Source organism: Rhinolophus sinicus, linkage group LG05 (genome assembly GCF_036562045.2).
Source record: "Rhinolophus sinicus isolate RSC01 linkage group LG05, ASM3656204v1, whole genome shotgun sequence".
NCBI classification, from domain to species: Eukaryota; Metazoa; Chordata; class Mammalia; order Chiroptera; family Rhinolophidae; genus Rhinolophus; species Rhinolophus sinicus.
The window spans coordinates 122,915,066-122,932,671 of NC_133755.1; the positions used below are offsets into that span (position 1 = coordinate 122,915,066).

At 38.4% G+C, this 17,606-nt stretch overlaps 1 protein-coding gene across 1 annotated transcript in view; it reads right to left on the minus strand.

The window, feature by feature from the left end:
• Window positions 1-17,606, minus strand: part of RRAGD (Ras related GTP binding D) — a 47,860-nt gene that overhangs the window by 12,602 nt on the left and 17,652 nt on the right. The window contains exons 2-6 of the mRNA XM_019743289.2: window positions 14,205-14,500; window positions 8,056-8,255; window positions 7,131-7,245; window positions 6,193-6,335; window positions 1,710-1,858 (exon numbers count right to left, since the gene is read on the minus strand). Coding sequence (XP_019598848.1) covers window positions 1,710-1,858; window positions 6,193-6,335; window positions 7,131-7,245; window positions 8,056-8,255; window positions 14,205-14,500 — 903 coding nt within the window. The remainder of the gene's footprint in view (window positions 1-1,709; window positions 1,859-6,192; window positions 6,336-7,130; window positions 7,246-8,055; window positions 8,256-14,204; window positions 14,501-17,606) is intronic.

A 17,606-nucleotide genomic window follows, 5' to 3' on the forward strand; every position in this document is an offset into this window, starting at 1 on the left:
ATTATTAAATTTTGAGAGCCAAGGACACTAAAGGCAATTTAGTTGGTAATAGTCAGTAAATACAACTTCACTAAGAAGCAAGGAAATGTCAATTTAAATGATATACCAGTTTTCAATGATCAGTTTTTAATGTTAATACCCAATATTGAAAAGAATACAGCAAAATGGACATACTCATATTCTCTTAGTAGTATAAACCCATAAAATCTTTCTGTACTATATAGGACATTTTGGTAATATGCATTAGAAGCCACCAAACCATGCCTACCCTTTGATCTAAGTAATTCCATTTATTGAAGCTTTTCCTGAAGGAATAACCAAAGATGTACACAAATATTTAGTGCAAAGAACATCATCATAGATTATTTATAACATCAAAATCTAGAAACAATATAAATTTCTAACAGAAGAAACACCTTCATTAAAATGACGTGGTAAAAATGATTTAGTGAACTTGGAAAGATGTCTGTAATAATTAAGTGAAGGTCACTAAATAGTATTTATTTATCATACAATCCCATATACAGATATAGATTAGATCGAAAAAGGCTGGAAATTTACACAGAAAATGTTAAGAGTGAGAAGCTTATCAATAATTATTTTTTGCTTATTTTTTATTCTAAATTTTCTAAATGAATCTATTAATTTTGTAATAAAAAGAAACAAAAATCTAAATTATGTTTTCATGCTCAATGAATTAGGAAAGATTTCATGATATAAATAAGGATATAAAACTGTATAGACAATATGGCCTCACTTTTGTTGGAAGAAGGAAGAGATGAAAGGAAGGAGGGAAGATGGGAAGAAGAAAGAAAGGGAGCAAAGCAGGAAGAAAGAAAATTCCAGAAATTTAACATGGGGTTTAATTCTAAATGGTGAAATTGAGTGGTTGTATTTTGTTCTTTATACTTTCCTAAATTTTCAAAGTATTTTTATAGTGAACATGTATTGCTTTACAAGGGAAAAAGCTGTTTCAGTAAATGTGACTATTGCCGCTTTGTTGGAACATTTTTTTACCCAATGAACTGGTAAATCATATACTAGGTACTAGCACAAATCCTTGGTGATATCAGTAAGCTGGTATTCCAGTTTAGGTAGCAGGGGGAAAGTGCTTTGGTTTTAAAATAAAACTAAATTTCGTCCTAAAAAGATATTTGGTGATGTTATTAGGTATATTCATGTCTTCTCTTTTTGAAATGATGCCACCCCTGTGTTTTGAGGACTAAAGAATACACAAAGGCCGACAGAAGTTAAATACTGTCTAGCTTTAATGTTAGTACGAGTCCTCTCCTTTACATGGGGAGCACAAGTGGTCACACGGTTCCTAAAACCTTCCAGAGGTGTAGACCAAGAGATAGGCCTTGACTCGCACTGTCGGCTGGGGGCCCTCCCTAGGGTGCGAGACTTTCCAGCCTGGCAACAATGCCCCACCTTGCTCCACTCCCAGAAAAGCTAAGACCCCTGGTCAGAGGGTCACTTCACTTCCACTTTCACCTCATGGCAGTGTTCAGTAGAGGGCAGGCTGATTCACAGATCCCCAAAGCCTGACTGATGTGGCCAGAAGCCAAGGGAGGCCTGTGACTAAAGTCTGGAAGCTGCTAACCACATTCAACAAGCAGTAAAGTCAGTATTATTCTGAAATGTGATGCTTCATTTAAATCTCTCACACACACACACACACACACACACACACACACACACAAAATTACCTTTTCTTTCAAAGCTTTCCTCTCTGACAAAGCAAACAAGAGCCAGGAACTTTGTCACCTCTTTTAAATAAAGAACTGTGGTATTATTCAGCTTTATAATGGCTGTTGATTCCTTGTCATAGGGGGTTCCTGCTCCATCTTCTTTGAGACTAAATGGAGACAGAAACCAAAACATATTTGACCATTGAGAAAGAACTACAAATTGTAACCCAGCAACAGAGACCAGCTTTAACACAGAGCATGGTAATCATAATGACAAGTACTTTGCACTTACAGTGTCTTTTAGCCAAAGATCTCAGACACACAATCACAAGTATGTACACAGACTATGACAGTCACTTTCCTACTGACACAATGAGTGGCTGTTGCAGCAGGTAGGTAACCCTCCAGGCACCTGAGGAACACAGGTGAGAGATGGAGGTTAGCTGTTCTCTCCTCTGTGGCCCACAAGGGCGTCTTATTTTCTCATGAGAGAATAACCAGGCTGTCGAAAGCATGGTCTGATGAAAGACCAAGAAGGACTAGAGAACTGTTCCAAATTAAAAAGCCTAAAGACACAGGACAGTGAATGCTGAACTAGATCCTGGACCAGGGGCAGGAAGGGGGGGACGATATAAAAGATAGAAGTGGGGTCACTGGTAAAATTTGAATATGGACTATATATTAGATAACAGAGTAATGTAGCCGTGCTAAATATGCTTACTTTGGTAATTAAACTGTGGTCCTGTAAAACAATGTGCTTGTTCCTAAGAGATAGATGCTCAAATAACTAGGATCAAAGAATCATGATGTCTGCAACTTACTCCCAACTGGTTCAGCAAAAACAAACAATATGGAGTAGGAAAAGGGAGAGCTATAATAGCAAATATGGCAAAATGATAAAAAACTGGTGAATCCCAGTGACGGGTATATAGGAGTTCACTGTACTATCAATGCACATTTTCTGTAGGCTGGAAATATTTTCAAAATAAAAAGTTAAGTAAATATATTGGTCTATTTAAAAAATGGCGTGGCCCACAGATGAATTTGGTTTGAATCTCAGCTCTCTTACTATGTGAACTTGGGCAAATTGAGTAACTTCTTTGAGCCTCAATGTCCTCATCTGTATACTAACAATTACTTCAAAGTTTCTTAATGTAATGAAATAATACATAGATAGCACTGAGGACAATACTCAGATCATTTAAAATTCACGTTAACTGCTATTATTATTAACTGCTATTATTATCATTATTATTACCTTAATGATTGAAACTGGATCCCCTGAAGACACTGACATGATGGAAGAGTTATGTATCTTTTCTTCATTGGCAAAGGAGCACTTTCCTGTACCTTTTCCCCTTATTTGTAACTGTGTATACATTTTCCCATTTATTTTTACTTCACAAATATATGAATAATTGACCAGAAAACCTGACTTAACTGGAACTAAGCTAAGCCTTATTAATATAGCATAGTAATTCAGCTGGTGCCAAACCTTATCACTTTTGCATAGTAAGAGCCAGCACATATTAAACACGTACTTTGTGGAGGGCACCATTCTTCGTTCTTACCATGCATTATCCATTTTCTGGCACAAGGATCCTCTAAGTTAGGTATTGAGGAACTGAGACTGGGGAAAGTAAGATAACTTGGTCAAAGCTCATGGATGATAGGGGTATAGCCAGATCTCAGACTAATCTAATTTCAGAGTTAATGCTTTTAATCTCATAAATATCACAAGGGGGTAGGATGACAAACCAGATTAACTGAAAATGCCTGAATTGTATTTTAAAGGAAATGTAAGTTTTTAGTTTTGAGACTATTTTAAACTGGCACAGGGGTGGCTGGTTAGCTCAGTTGGTTAGAGTGTGGTGCTAATAACACCAAAGTTGCTGGTTCGATCCCTGCATGGGCCACTGTGAGATGCACCCTCCTTAAAAAACAAAACAAAACAAAACTGGCACACCCATGGCTACTTAAAAGTAAATTGTGGAAGTCAGTTTTTTTAAAAAATGACTCAACTCACTATAACCTACCAAATCAGTAAAGAAAAATCTTTCAGTGTTGGATCTCAGATGTTAAAGATGTTTTAACAGAATTTTAATTTCCTTTGTATTATTTTTAGCTACTATTTTTCTAGACTGAATTTCTCTTGTTTATAAGTAATGTTCTGAGAACAATAAACTGAAACATTTAAAAATTTTTGCCCAGTGAAGAAAACTGCTGTTTTCTTCAGTAAATATAATGCTATGTTATACAGACATGAAACATTGTTTATTACAGGAAAATACTTAAGTGATAATGTTAAATTTAAAAAAACAGTACATGAAGTTATAAATACAAAGTGATCACGTTATCCTAATAATGACACACAGAAATAAGAATAAAACATATAAAAATGTTAGAGACTAATTCTAGATGATGAGATTAAGGGGTATTTCAATTTTATTCTTTATACTTTCACATATATTTTCTGCAATGAGCACGGATTACATTCATAATCAGGAAAAAGTAAACATTAAACAAATTGGAAAAACAAAAAGACCAAAAAAAATTACAAGCAGAAATTGGTGAGGTTTTACAACTGCAACAACTATGTTCTACTATTCAATTTCTATCTACAAAGCAATGAAAACACAGGAAGATGGAACGTATTTTAAAGTGTGTGTGTGTGTGTGTGTGTGTGTGTGTGTGTGAGTGTAGAAATGACCTACCTTAGCAGAAGCTCAGCTGAGATTCCTGAGCAAACCAACTGAGGCACCAGGTCACCTGCTTCTAAACCCTGCTGGTCTCCAGGGAACAGCTGGGAGCTGGCAGTAAGCCTGCTTCCTGGGCTGCTGTGTGCATTCCTGGCCCCCTCGCCCTAGTGGTTAACTGGGCTGGCTCCCTGCCTCTCCAGCAGTCTGAGGAAACCCCAGAACCCCGAGTCCCCGCCCCACCTGAGACTCAGACTGGTTCTCACTAAACCTGGTGGGTTCTCAGGAACACTGCAGGAACACTCTACCACAGAAAAACAAGTTGACGGCAGGGCCCAGCTCCCTCCCCTTCCCTCTCCCTCCCCATTTTGTTTTAGCTGGGTAAAAGTAACTTTGATTACCATCATTTACATGAACAATGTACCACTTACGTCTAATTACCATATGGCACAATAATGATGATGCATATCATTAAATATGTGCCAGACTGTGTTGTTCATCGTATTTGAATACACAACAATGTAGACTGTAATCAGGGTACATTCAGTTTTCTTGACTGTTTCAAGGTCATGCACTTACAGTTTAAAAACAATAGATTACTGTGGGGCAATAATCTTGGGAAATAAGGTCTATTTCTAAAGCCAGATGACAGTGTTTAATAATAATAATAATATAACAATAATAATAATAATAACAAAAATAATAATAGTAGCAGTTACATTTATCCAGGGTCTACCAAGTGAAGCCCAATGATATTTTATCCTAACTACAGTCCTGAGAAATATCACTTTCCCTTTTGCAAAAAGGAAGGGACTGTGTGCGCATGTGTGTATAACAGAGTTAACCAAGAGAATACGAACTGAGTGAACAAAGAATTTTCAGCCACTGGAAGAGAGAAATGGTGAGACTAAGACTCTTACAGAAACTGACAGAGGAGGCTGTCTCAAGAAGGTCACAGCCGGGAAATAAAGAGCAAGATGAAAAACGCTTAAACTCATCAATGATTGGATGAGGATGTGAGATCCATTATAAATAGGCAGCAACAACTTGATGTCTTAATTAGACAAACTAGTTCACACCCATTCACTCCGTACAACACCCATTCAGCAAATATATAATTATGTGCAATTGTTTCTATGTCTCGTAACATAATCAATTTTCCCCACTCCTTGTTTATTTTATATGATTCTAAATGTTCAGAAAATTCTGCTTTCTAAGAACATAAGACCATAATAATAAAGAGTTAATGTTTGCTTAGTTTTATAGTTCTCTGCTGCCCACAATAGAAGACAATTAAAACTATATTTAAAAAAAAACAAAACAGTAGTTATCTCCATTGATAAAGAAGATAACAAAACTCGTTAATATGAGATATTTATTTAGAGTTCAAAGACACTATTTATTTGTCTCTCCCAAGTGCACGATATGATGACAGATTTTTTTCAGTAGAGGAACTAGGAATTAGTTAGGCTTGAGTTCAAATTCTAATTCTGTCCCTTATTGACAGTGTAAGCAGAGGTTAGAAATTTAACCAGTGTGAACCTCAATTTTCCCATCTTTAAAATGGGGATGATAATTCCTGCCTAATGGAATAGTGGAGAATTAAATGATATAATGTAGGCAATGAGATTATTAACATAGTGCCAGGCATTTACTCAATAATTATTTGTTACATGCTAAATGGTATATTTATTTATAGATCTCGTTTAAACAAAAGTATTAAAATCAAATAAGTAAATGAAAAATGTCTCCAAAGTAATGAAAGAAGTATGGCTTGATTATAGCCTTAAAAATGTTTCACTTACCCATAAATACAAGAGATGTCAATAACCACATCAATCATATCACAGCAGAGCTCATAGGTTTGCATGTCCACTGGGGTACTATCAGTTGCAATATAAATTTTACTGACCACATCAAATAGAAATGCCTTTTCAATTCCAGAATTCTGAAACAAAAAGACGATGCTGACTTAAAGCAACAGCTGATTTCAGACCAGGTCATGGTTACATAGACTTACATGCCATCCTCGATGTAAAATACGAACAAGCAAAAACTGAGTTACTAAAAATTTAGGTTGTTCCACTTTATTATAATTTAAACCTCACTGTCATAAACTTCTTTATAATGGACTTGCGTAAGAAATGAAAGTGGAATTATTATCACACATTATGTATTAATAGTTTAGGTAAACAAATTCAGTGGTGTTTCCTGACTTAGAAGTCTACCTACAGCTAGGGAAAAGGGCCAAGTAAAAACATGAATTTTACTGATTTAAAATTAAAAAATAAATTTTAAAAAATCTAAACAAGCAAACTCAACTTGTGCAATGAGAATTAGTGGGAGTACAACCAACAGGTCTGCCTCAGTTCTACTCTGCGAAATCTAACTGGAGCTGGCAGCTTGTAGGCGTCATTCAGCCAGCACGTCATTTGGTGTGAACCTATATATCTTATCGCCAAGACCAACTGTTACGCTCCCTACCTCTGGTAGGACTCTATTAACATTCAATGACAGCCTACAACTTGAATAAACACGCTAATTCTACCAGTGAAGTACAGGAATCAATGTTTGAAGTTAAGTTTTAAAGGACCTGAAACAACCTGTAGGAGCAATCTCCAAAAGTAATGCTTCGGTGACCTTAAAATGCTGTAAGAGTAAGAAGAAAGAAGGTAGTTTTCACTCTTGTAATGTTAATCTTAAATCTGCAAATGACACTAACAGGATGATATTATTTACTTACTGAGATAAAGATGTTTAGCAAATTTTCCAGGGTGGGGAGTTGTGGAATTAGTTTCTGAACCACTTTGCTAAAAGCTTCAAATATTGAATGATCATATATGCTTGTCAGATAAAAGCTGAAAGAGGAAACAATATTTCATCACGTTTTCTCCCCGACTGAGAAATAGATTGCTTAGGCTCTGTCATAACACCAGTACCCCGCCTTCTATAGCTACACTTCTTACACACACATTCCAGCCCCGTTGAGAATTCAACACGATCTTGGTAAAAAATGAACATGTCTTAACAGGCCATTCCTCCCCAACTCCCCCAAAGCAAGAACTGTGCCCATTCTCATCTGCTGACTGGCTGGAATGGGCAGCTTAAAAATGCATTGTATGTGTCCACACCAGCTACCTTACATTCTGCAAGAGAATGCACACCAGGTTATCTGCATACATGCCTTAGGTTGGTAATGGTTATACTATTCATATTGACGTGTCTAATTTTTTCACTTTCCAATTTGCAAAATGAAGGATATATGTAGCACCTCACAAAAAAATGATCGAGAAGTGGTCTTCCTCTGTATTTCTACTTGAATTACCTTCAGAGTTAGAGATACTACCGTATTTATCAAGAACTGTAAACTTCAGGGTCAGTTAACTTCCTGGATTATGTTCACGGGTTTTATGTTATGTGTTTTTCAAATGGGGGAAGAATCTTAGCTTTGACCATTTGTAAAAAAACATTTTTTTTTTTTAGCCCCACTGCTTTTTCCCAAGATTAGAATTAGCACATGCAAAGCTTTTTTTTTTTTTTCTCAAATACTACCCCAAAGTCTACAGTACAAAATGGGGTACATTACTTCCCGTGCCAAACCACTTCTGGACCCCACAGCTGCTTTTTTCCATTCATGACTGTGAACCCTACGGGGTTTCTGTTCTCACCTGAGGTGAATTTTTTCTAATCCAGCATCAGCAAGGTCATCATTTGCCCTCTGGTGAATATCTCTTTGAGTTTCAATTTTGTGGTCATCTGACAGACCATCCACTTTATGAATAAACACCTCGAAGTTGATGTCAGTGTTCACTTTGTAGGCCCTGGTCACTGTGAGGTGCAGCCTGGCCAGGGCCTCCATGTAATCGTCCTGGGAACAAAGGCACAGTCCTGTTAGGGGAGGCCGCTTTGCCTCCTACACCTTCTACGCTGCCTTCCACGTATATTCTTCCCCACCCCACCCCACCCCCCGCCAGTTTTATTGAGTTATGCTTGACAAATAAACATTGCATATGTTTAAGGTGTACAGTGTGATATTTTGATACACGCATATGTTGTGAAATGATTCCCCCCAAGCAAGATAACCTTTCCAGCACCTTGCCTCATAGTTAAACATTTTTTTCCTTCCCACATACATTCTTAATATGGACACTGTCTGGGTACAACCTCCAAAAATATTTTGCAAAGGCCCAATAAAAGCTGGTTTCATAGAATTCAAGATTGAAAACTTAAGTTTTATTAACAAACAGATGAAGAAGAAAGGCCAGAAAAACACAGCTTTGGGCAGTTGTGACTAGCTTGGTGACAGTCATGAAGATCAGAGTTGCAATTTTGTGAATTGCAAATTCACAAAGGTCACCTAAGACTTTCCTTGGGATACAATTTTTCCCAATTTTTTGAGTCTCCTGGTGAATGGTGACCAACAATTAGAGATGAAAACATGATATGGGTCCCTGGGAGGATGGGGAAGGAGCCAGGAGGAAAAATTTTAAGAACCACTGGTCCAGAGCAGCCAAATGGGGCCCTTGGCTGTTGTTTGTAAGTAAAGTTTGATTGGAACACAGCCACACTCATTTGTTTACATACTGTGTGTAGCTGCTTTCATGCTCCAATGGCAGAGTTGAGTGGTTCTCCTCTGTAGAAACTCCTCAGAGACAGTATAGCCTGCAAAGCCTGAAATATTTACCATCTGGCCCTTTACAGAAAAAGGTTGCTGATGCCTGGCCAACAGTCATTGCCCCAAATAACGCAATAGTATTTTTTTCCCCTTCCCACAGATGATACCTATATAATAATATAATGAATACGTGTGTATGCAGCTCTCTGTTTAAGAAATCAAACATTAGACACTGAAGCCCTGTGCATTTCTCCCCATCCTCCCAGACTATCCCATCACTCTACCCCAACCCTCCACAGGTACACTGTCCCAAGTTTAGTTTTATTCTCACTCATCTCTGTATACTTTACTACATACATATGTATTCCTAAACAACATACAGAATTCACTCACATTGTTTTAAAATGTACAGAAATATCAAGTTATACACATATATTACAGTTTGCCTTTTTCACTCAACATTATGTCAGAGATTAACCTACATTGAAGCATATAACTCTAGAGCATAGCTCTTTTATATTTTTTAATTCTTTTACTGGGGGACAGTGTGTTTCTCCAGAGCCCATCAGCTCCAAGTCGTTGTCCTTCAATCTAGTTGTGGCGGGTGCAGCTCACTGGCCCATGTAGGAATCGAACCGGCAACCCTGTTGTTCAGCGCTCACGCTCTAACCAACTGAGCCATTCGGCTGCCCCATAGCTCCTTTTAACTCTATAAAATTTCATTCTATGGATGGTCTGTAATTTATCATATATTTGCCTGTTGATGGACATTCAGAATGTTTCCAGTTACGTGCTAGTTCAGACCATGATAATGTGGACAGTCTCATACACTCCTCGTTGTGCCCATTTCTGAGTTTTTTAGGTCTCACCCTGAAGACTGATCTGTTGGGTTATAGGAATGAACTCCTTGAACTTGACTAGATCATGTGTAAGAGCACCCAATGCTCCAGACCCTCACCAACACTTAGTGTTGTCAGATCTCTTCATTATTGCCAATTTGAAGTGTATGAACAGGTCTACTTTTTATAGCAAAAAAAGGGAAAGGGATCTGCAGGACAGAATTTGGGGACTTTTCACCCCTATTTTGACCCCAAACCTGGACAAACACAGAAAGCCAATAAAAAAGGAGATTTTTTTGGCATTCTTCTATTCCCCAAACTAAATTAATAAACATGTATTCCTAGTCTCTAGATAAATAAAAATACTACAGATAATAAGAAATGATGAAAAAAAATAGCAAATGGAAACTTTCTCATCCTCACACTCTAAAGAGTTGTTTAAAATGAAAGACAAATATTGGACAGTAGGCTAGGAGATTGAGTAGTTTGGAAAATTTCTAGACTAATGATTTGCAGCACTTTTGTTATACATTAAAATAGGTCAAATAAAAATTAATGTTATTACTATATGGTTTCACATATTTGAAATTCTTGAAAAAGCCATGATAGAAAGGCTGAAGTTTGAGGTACTGCCTGAGAAAGGACACAAAGGAAACTTTTGGGGTGGTAGAAATAGTCTACATCTTGAATTTGAGGTAGTTACAAACTGTATACATTTGGCAAACACACTGAGCTATGCACTTAAAACAAGGGCATTTTAGGGCCAGCCCGGTGGCTCAGGCGGTTAGAGCTGCATGCTCCTAAGTCCGAAGGCTGCCGGTTCGATTCCCACATGGGCCAGTGGACTCTCAACCACAAGGTTGCCAGTTCAATTGCTGGAGTCCCGCAAGGAATGGTGGGCAGCGCCCCCCTGCAACTAGTAACGGCAACTGGACAGGGAGCTAAGCTGCACCCTCCACAACTAAGACTGAAAGGACAACTTGAAGCTGAACGGCACCCTCCACAACTAAGATTGAAAGGACAACAACTTGACTTGGAAAAAAAAAAGTCCTGGAAGTACACACTGTTCCCCAATAAAGTCCTAAAAAAAAGTACTTAAAAAACAAAACAAAAAATGAGGGCATTTTATTGTATGTATATTGCACCTCAAAAAAGTTATTGCACATGTTTTTAACTGAACAGGGGAGTTAAGGGGACATGTCTGTGAGCAAAACTAGCCAATGTCAAGAGAACATCACAATCTCAAATCATTAGAAACTGTGGCAAGTTATCCCTGCCAACCATATAAAATAGTCTGATTACCGACTAACTGATAAAGTGGTATATAGCTACAAGGACTAAAAATGACACTAAAAAGAAGAAAATACTTGGATTATTAGAGCGGAGGGATTGTGGATGGTTTCTCCTGCCATATTTGTTATTATCATCTACAACAAATAAAAGTAACGGAAAAATATACTGCGTAATTTCAATCCAAAATTAGATCTAGGAATCCAAGACATGTGTGTCCCAAGGCACATGTGGAATGGCTTCAGGGGGCTGCAGGTGGCCCTGGAGACATAGTACATTCTGTGGGTTCTGTGGGGGGCTAGCCATGTTACATATTTAGGTCGCGGGAATCACTCTTGATGCTTTCATTCTTTTACAGCATTTTGTAAAATGTTCTCCTCAATGATACAGTTACTGGGCACTTCTGTGATTGTGAGGAATTCACAAGCAAGAAATAAAAACATGAGGTGTCAGACCAGCAGAGCACGCTTAGAAATACAAGCAATAGGTGCAAGTGCTGCCAAGATACGTCCCTAACGTGTGCTCTTCTTAGCGCTTGTATCACATCATGTAGAGAGTCCCACAAATAAGATTTTTATAGTTTGCTCCCAGGAAAGTATATTAGACAGACTCTAAAACTGCTTCTTTAACGATTTTAGCCATTTTAAGTAAATGACAGCTCCTTACAATGGTTTTCCTATCCTTTGCTAAAACTGTGACTTAAAAAGAGGAATTTTGCAAGCATTCTTATACCTTCCTCTGCCCCACAGCTAAAAAAAAAAAAGGAAAAAGAAAAGGAAAAACAAGAAACAAAACAAAAAAAACACATTTACCCACCCAAATTGAGGGTCCACTTTCATATTCAGGTAGAATTAAAACCAAATTATAGTTGCAATTTTAAAATAAGCAAGTGTACTTATTCATATTTCAGCCACCTTATAGCCATCATACAAACACTTGAGATAGATTTGCTTTGGAAATCTGAATTCCATAAATGTAAATTGCCATGCAAGCATAACATGGTATTGAAGCAAGTACATCTTAAGCCACTGTCTTGAAATGATCAGTCATCTGGTTGGAACCTATTTCCTCGTGGTAACCCTGAGTTCAACAACTACAGAAGAACAGTGGCCATGTGACTTCGGGAGAAAATGGAGCTTAGAAGACACAGATGAGTGTGACATCCCGGGAGCCTCACCTCCCATGCAGCCACATGTACACACCTGGCCGCTCCTCTCTGGGAACAAGGTCCTTAATTTATGGTGCTGGCAGACCTGAGGCAGAAAGACAGGGGATCCTGCCAAGGCCACAGATGGGCCAGAAAGCAGGTCAGCACAGCGGGGCAGCCAGGAAAGCAGTGACTGACAGCTGGCCCTGGACATGAGGCAGGTGTCTATAAGCACGCATTTCTGGGAGGGTGGGGGGTCCAAGGGAGGAGAGGCACTGATGTTTCTAGATCAGGCACTGGAATTTAAAGTCTCCCCACTGCACACCCCACCAAAAAAGAAAGAACCCTTTTGAACCATATGGCCAAGCTCCCACAGCTGCACTAGAAGTATACATTGCAGTCGCTTGTACCTAACAGGTTTAGTTGAAGATTTCATTATTATATTAAACAGGCACCTAGTTCTGTGAATGACTTTATGATGCCCTCGGGCATGAGCAGTCTTTGCAGAGAACAGGTTTCCAAGCATAGGCTCAAAACCATTATTATGAAGTCTACACATCCCTTCCCCTCTAACAACACGGGTGCTCCTGGAAGGTCTGGGAGTGCTCGGCCCACCTGTCTGCTTGTAGGTCCACAGTTTCAGGAAAACGTCTCAACCTGAATTTAGCGTTGGTTTAGCACATTCCTATAGGACTTATTGCCTTTTATTCCCCCACAGCTGCAAAAGAGAGCCTTTGGGAGGTATTCATGCTGGGCCACACACACATCAGAGACACTTTCTAAGATACCTGGACATGGAGAGTTTGAAGGGCATCAATGTCCCAATCCTGTTGCCTGTGCTCTTTCTTATATGACCTGCCTGAAATGCACCCTTTCCCTCCTCCCCTTTAACCACCAGCCCTGCTCCCACCTAACAGGAGAAAGGCCCAGGGCATAAAATCCCCCGGTGCCAAAGAGACAATGCAGAAGGCTGGTTTGAATAACTGATAAAGTGAATAACTAATGTCTGGATAATAAGGCTCTTTCTTCACCAGTCAAGAGGCTTCTAATTCTTTGCTTTCAGCAAAGTTAAAGGAGGACCCACTTAACATGTCTGTTGATAAACTACTAAAAATAATTTTTCATGACAGGAAACTGGGCAATTTAAGGGATGTAATTTGGAAGGGGTTTAAAAAATTGAGTGAATGCCTACACCAAAACTCACCCTACATCTACCAACTTATTTATGTGAACAAGGTTTCTCAAGGCTTACATCTATACAAACAAAAAACAACAACAGAATTGATGCCAAATCATGCCTTATTCAAGACTGGATACATGAATTAAATGGGAAAATATCCATCTTCTTAAGAGATACATTTATCTCCAATTTTACTTTTTATAGTTAACAGTTACCTATACAATACACAATAGTTATGCTGTCTTTATCAATTATGTACTAGTAATTACAATAATTTAATTCAGAAGAAAACTTTCACACTTAGAACTTTATCTTCAGAGGAAATAGCAAACATTTTTAAATGTAAATTTATATACATATTTTTGTTGCAGAGAACCTGTGATCTTTTATAGGTGTCTGCCAAGAGTATCAGAGGGGGGACATACATTTGCTGTCTTTGGCCTGTGTGGTGGTCCCCTCCATCTGTGAGGTTTGCTGAGGTCTGTGGTTTGCTGAGACATACAGCGCTACACAGCTCCCTATCTTGATTGTTTGTAGGTCAGGGCTACACAGAGGGTGTCTTTCCTCTTTGCAAACCCTTAGAGCCCTAACTGAGAAATGCTTGTTTGGTAGAAAGGCCTATTTCTGATTCTAAAGACCAAACTGAAACCATATCATAAAGGAAATTGTTTGAACCCAGGGGACGGGCTGCCTGTGTACTATTGTACCCAAGGGGCAGTACCATCGTACCCCAGACTGAGCTTTACCTGGGAATCGATGACAAATATCAGTGCTCCTGTTCCCCGGAAGATCATCTCATAGTCAAATGTAGGGTCAAAAAAGTCAATCTGTCCTGGGAAGTCCCAAATCTGAAAATTAACAAAGGAGCTGTTGGAAACATCTTCCCGGCAGATCTTGTTCGTGCTCTCCAAGAAGAGTGTTTCGTTGGGAGACATTTTGTGAAAGACAACTTTCTGAATAGATGACTTGCCGCTTCTCCTCAGGCCCATGAGCAGGATTCTTGGCTTCACCTCGGTGCTGAAGGGATCACTGAAGTCCAGAACTGGAGAAACCACAAAACAAGAATGAGGGTGAGACGCTTTCACAGTGGTTAATTAGAGGAGTTTCACTTCCACCTCAGATGTGATTTATGATTCAGACAATGTGACTTTTCCAAATATGGGGCATGCTAACTACCTCACCCCACTCACCGAGGGGCCAGCTTTCCGTAAGTGCAAAACACTGAAAACTGCTGTTTCACTACCTCTCACATTATCCCAGGAGGCCAGAAAACCTGCACAATTGCACATCACAAGTAGGGACTCTAGAGAGTGAAGGGTAGAGATTTCCTGGGGAAAGAATACAGTGTTAGCATTCCAGAGCAAGGTCCTTCTTTGCCTAGATCGTTAGTCTCTATGCGTTAAAGAGATGCTTGTTCATTCAAGTGACGCCTCGCAGTTACCTTCTCCGGGCCAGGGTTCTCTCACGCGGCAGAGGACTCAGGCTGTGCTAGAAAGCGTCGTGAACTCTGTGAGAGGCACACTTCTTCCAGGCCCCCCGTGGCTCTAGGCCTGCGCTGTCCAGTAAGGTAGCCACTAGCCATATGGGACTATTTAAATTAAAATTCACTAAAATTAGAAATCCCATTCCTCCTCACACAAAGTTCCTAGAGTAGACAAATTCATAGGCACAGAAAGTAAAATGATAGTTTCCAAGGATAGGAGTGGGGGGAAGTGGGTGATGAAAAGTTAGTGTTTAATGGGTACAGAGCTTCAGGGGGGGAAGATGAGAAAGCTCTGGAGATGGATGGTGGTGATGGTTGTACAACATTGTGAATGCATTTAATATCACTGAACTCTATACTTAAAAATGGTTAAAACTGTAAATTTTATGTTATGTATGTTTTTACCACAGTAAATATAGTTAGTTCAGTTCCTCAGGTGCACAAGTCAAAACACAGGTATTCAATAGCCACATCTGGCCAGTGGCAAATGTATTAGACAGTGCACATATACAGCATAGTCATTATCACAAAAAGTTCTAAAGGTCAGCGTTACTTTTGTTGTCCCTGGTGAAAATTCAATCCTAAAATCCTTGGCTAAGGGTCCTAGGAGTTTTAGGCATTACTGGATAAAAGGAATTGGTAGAAAAGATCAACACCCTGTAGGGTTCTCTCTTTTCTTTGTTCATGAAACATATAGTATTAGTTCCAAAATGTTGTTTAGTCCTAGACAACCACTTAACTTTTGAGCAGTATTCCTACTTGACCAAGAGTGTTTACATTTCGCAGAAGCAAAGGAAGTGTCACCTAGTGGTTAAATGTCACGGCCTGAAGTCAACAAGACGTGGGGTTTGAACTGTGAGACCTTGGATGAGATACTTAGCTTCTGAGACTCAGTTTCAAAATCCCTAAAATGGAGTTGATAATAACAATAAAAATCTCATAGGGCTGTTGTGATAATTAAATGAGACCAAGGACCTACGATGATTATTAAAAATAAGACCCATTCAGCACATGGGGCTGGGACATAAATATCCAAAAACAAAAGAATAAAGTTGGACACTTATCCTATACCACATAAAAAAATTAATTCAAAATGGATGAAACGTCTAAATTTTAAGAGGTAAAATTATGAAACTCTTAAAAGGAAACATAGGTGGAAATCTTGCTCACTTTGGATTAAGCAATGGTTTCTAGCTATGACACCAAAAGCACAAGTAACCACAGAAAAAATAAACTGGACCTCGTCAAAATGAAAATTTTTGGTGCTTCAAAGGACACTGTCAAGAAAGTGAAGGCAACCCACAGAACAGGAGAAAACATTTGTAAATCATATATGTGATAAGAGGCTAGTATCCAGAATATAAAAAGAATTACAATTCAACAATAAAAGGACAACCCAATAAAACATGAGCAAAGAATCTAAATAGACATTTCTCAAAGAAGATACACAAATGGCCAATAAGCAGATGAAAAGATGCTCCACATCAAATAGCCATCAGAGTAGTACTAATCAAAACCACAATGAGATGCCACTTCACACCCACTAGAATGGCTGTAAAAAGACAGGCAATAACAAGTGGTAAGGATGAGGGTAAATTGGAAGCCTCCTACACTGCTGGTGAGAGTGTAAAATGGTGTGCTTTGAATAAAAAAAGTTTGACAATTCCTTCAAAGGTTAAACATTGAGTCACCATATGACCCAGCAATTCCACTCCTAGGAATATATTCAAAGAAATGAAAATGAATATGCAAGCAGAAAGTTGTACAGGAATGTTCACAGCAGCAGTATTTATAACAGCCCCAAAGTGGAAATGACCATCAACAGATGATTAACAAAATGTGGTATATCCATATAGTGGAATATTATTCAGCCATAAAAAAGGAATGAGTACTGCTTTATGCCACAACATGACTGAACATTGAAAGTGAAAGAAGCCAGACATAAAAGGTCACATATTGTTTGATTCTATTCATATGAAACGTCCAGAATAGGCAAATCCAGAGACAAAAGATACTTTGCAGTTGCCAGTAGTGTAGAGGGAAGGGAAAATGGGAGTGACTATTAATGAGTATGTGGTTTCTTTGGAGTGATGAAAATGTTCTGAATTAAATAGCAATGATGATTGCACACCTTTGTGAATATATTAAAACCACTGATTTATATACTTTAAAAGAGCAAATATTATATTATGTGAAATACATCTCAATTTTTTTAAAAAAAGGGCTTCACAACTCATCAAAATAAATAAAACAAACAAAAATAAAAGCCTCAGTATGAAACTTGGAGAAAGGTCAAGAAAGGAAACCAGCATTTTAAGGAAAACGGCAGAATATAGACAAATACGGAGATATACATATACTACATTGTTTTTCTAAAGTTCTTTTTTGTTTCCTTCTGAGCCATGCCTCTGCCATCTTTGCCCGTCCCTGATCCCAGTGAAAGCCTAATCCAACAGGGACTGAAAGTCATCCTTTATTTCCCTCTTGTAAGTAACAAGTTTTTCCAAAAACATTAGTACTTAATAATACCTTAGTTGATTTCATTCACCATATATAATATTTTGATTTTGAATTTGCAATAGGTATAGAATAATTGAATAAAGTAAGCAGGTGCCTACATACACAGACACTATTTTTTTTTAAGCTTTATTTTGCTTTCCTTGTT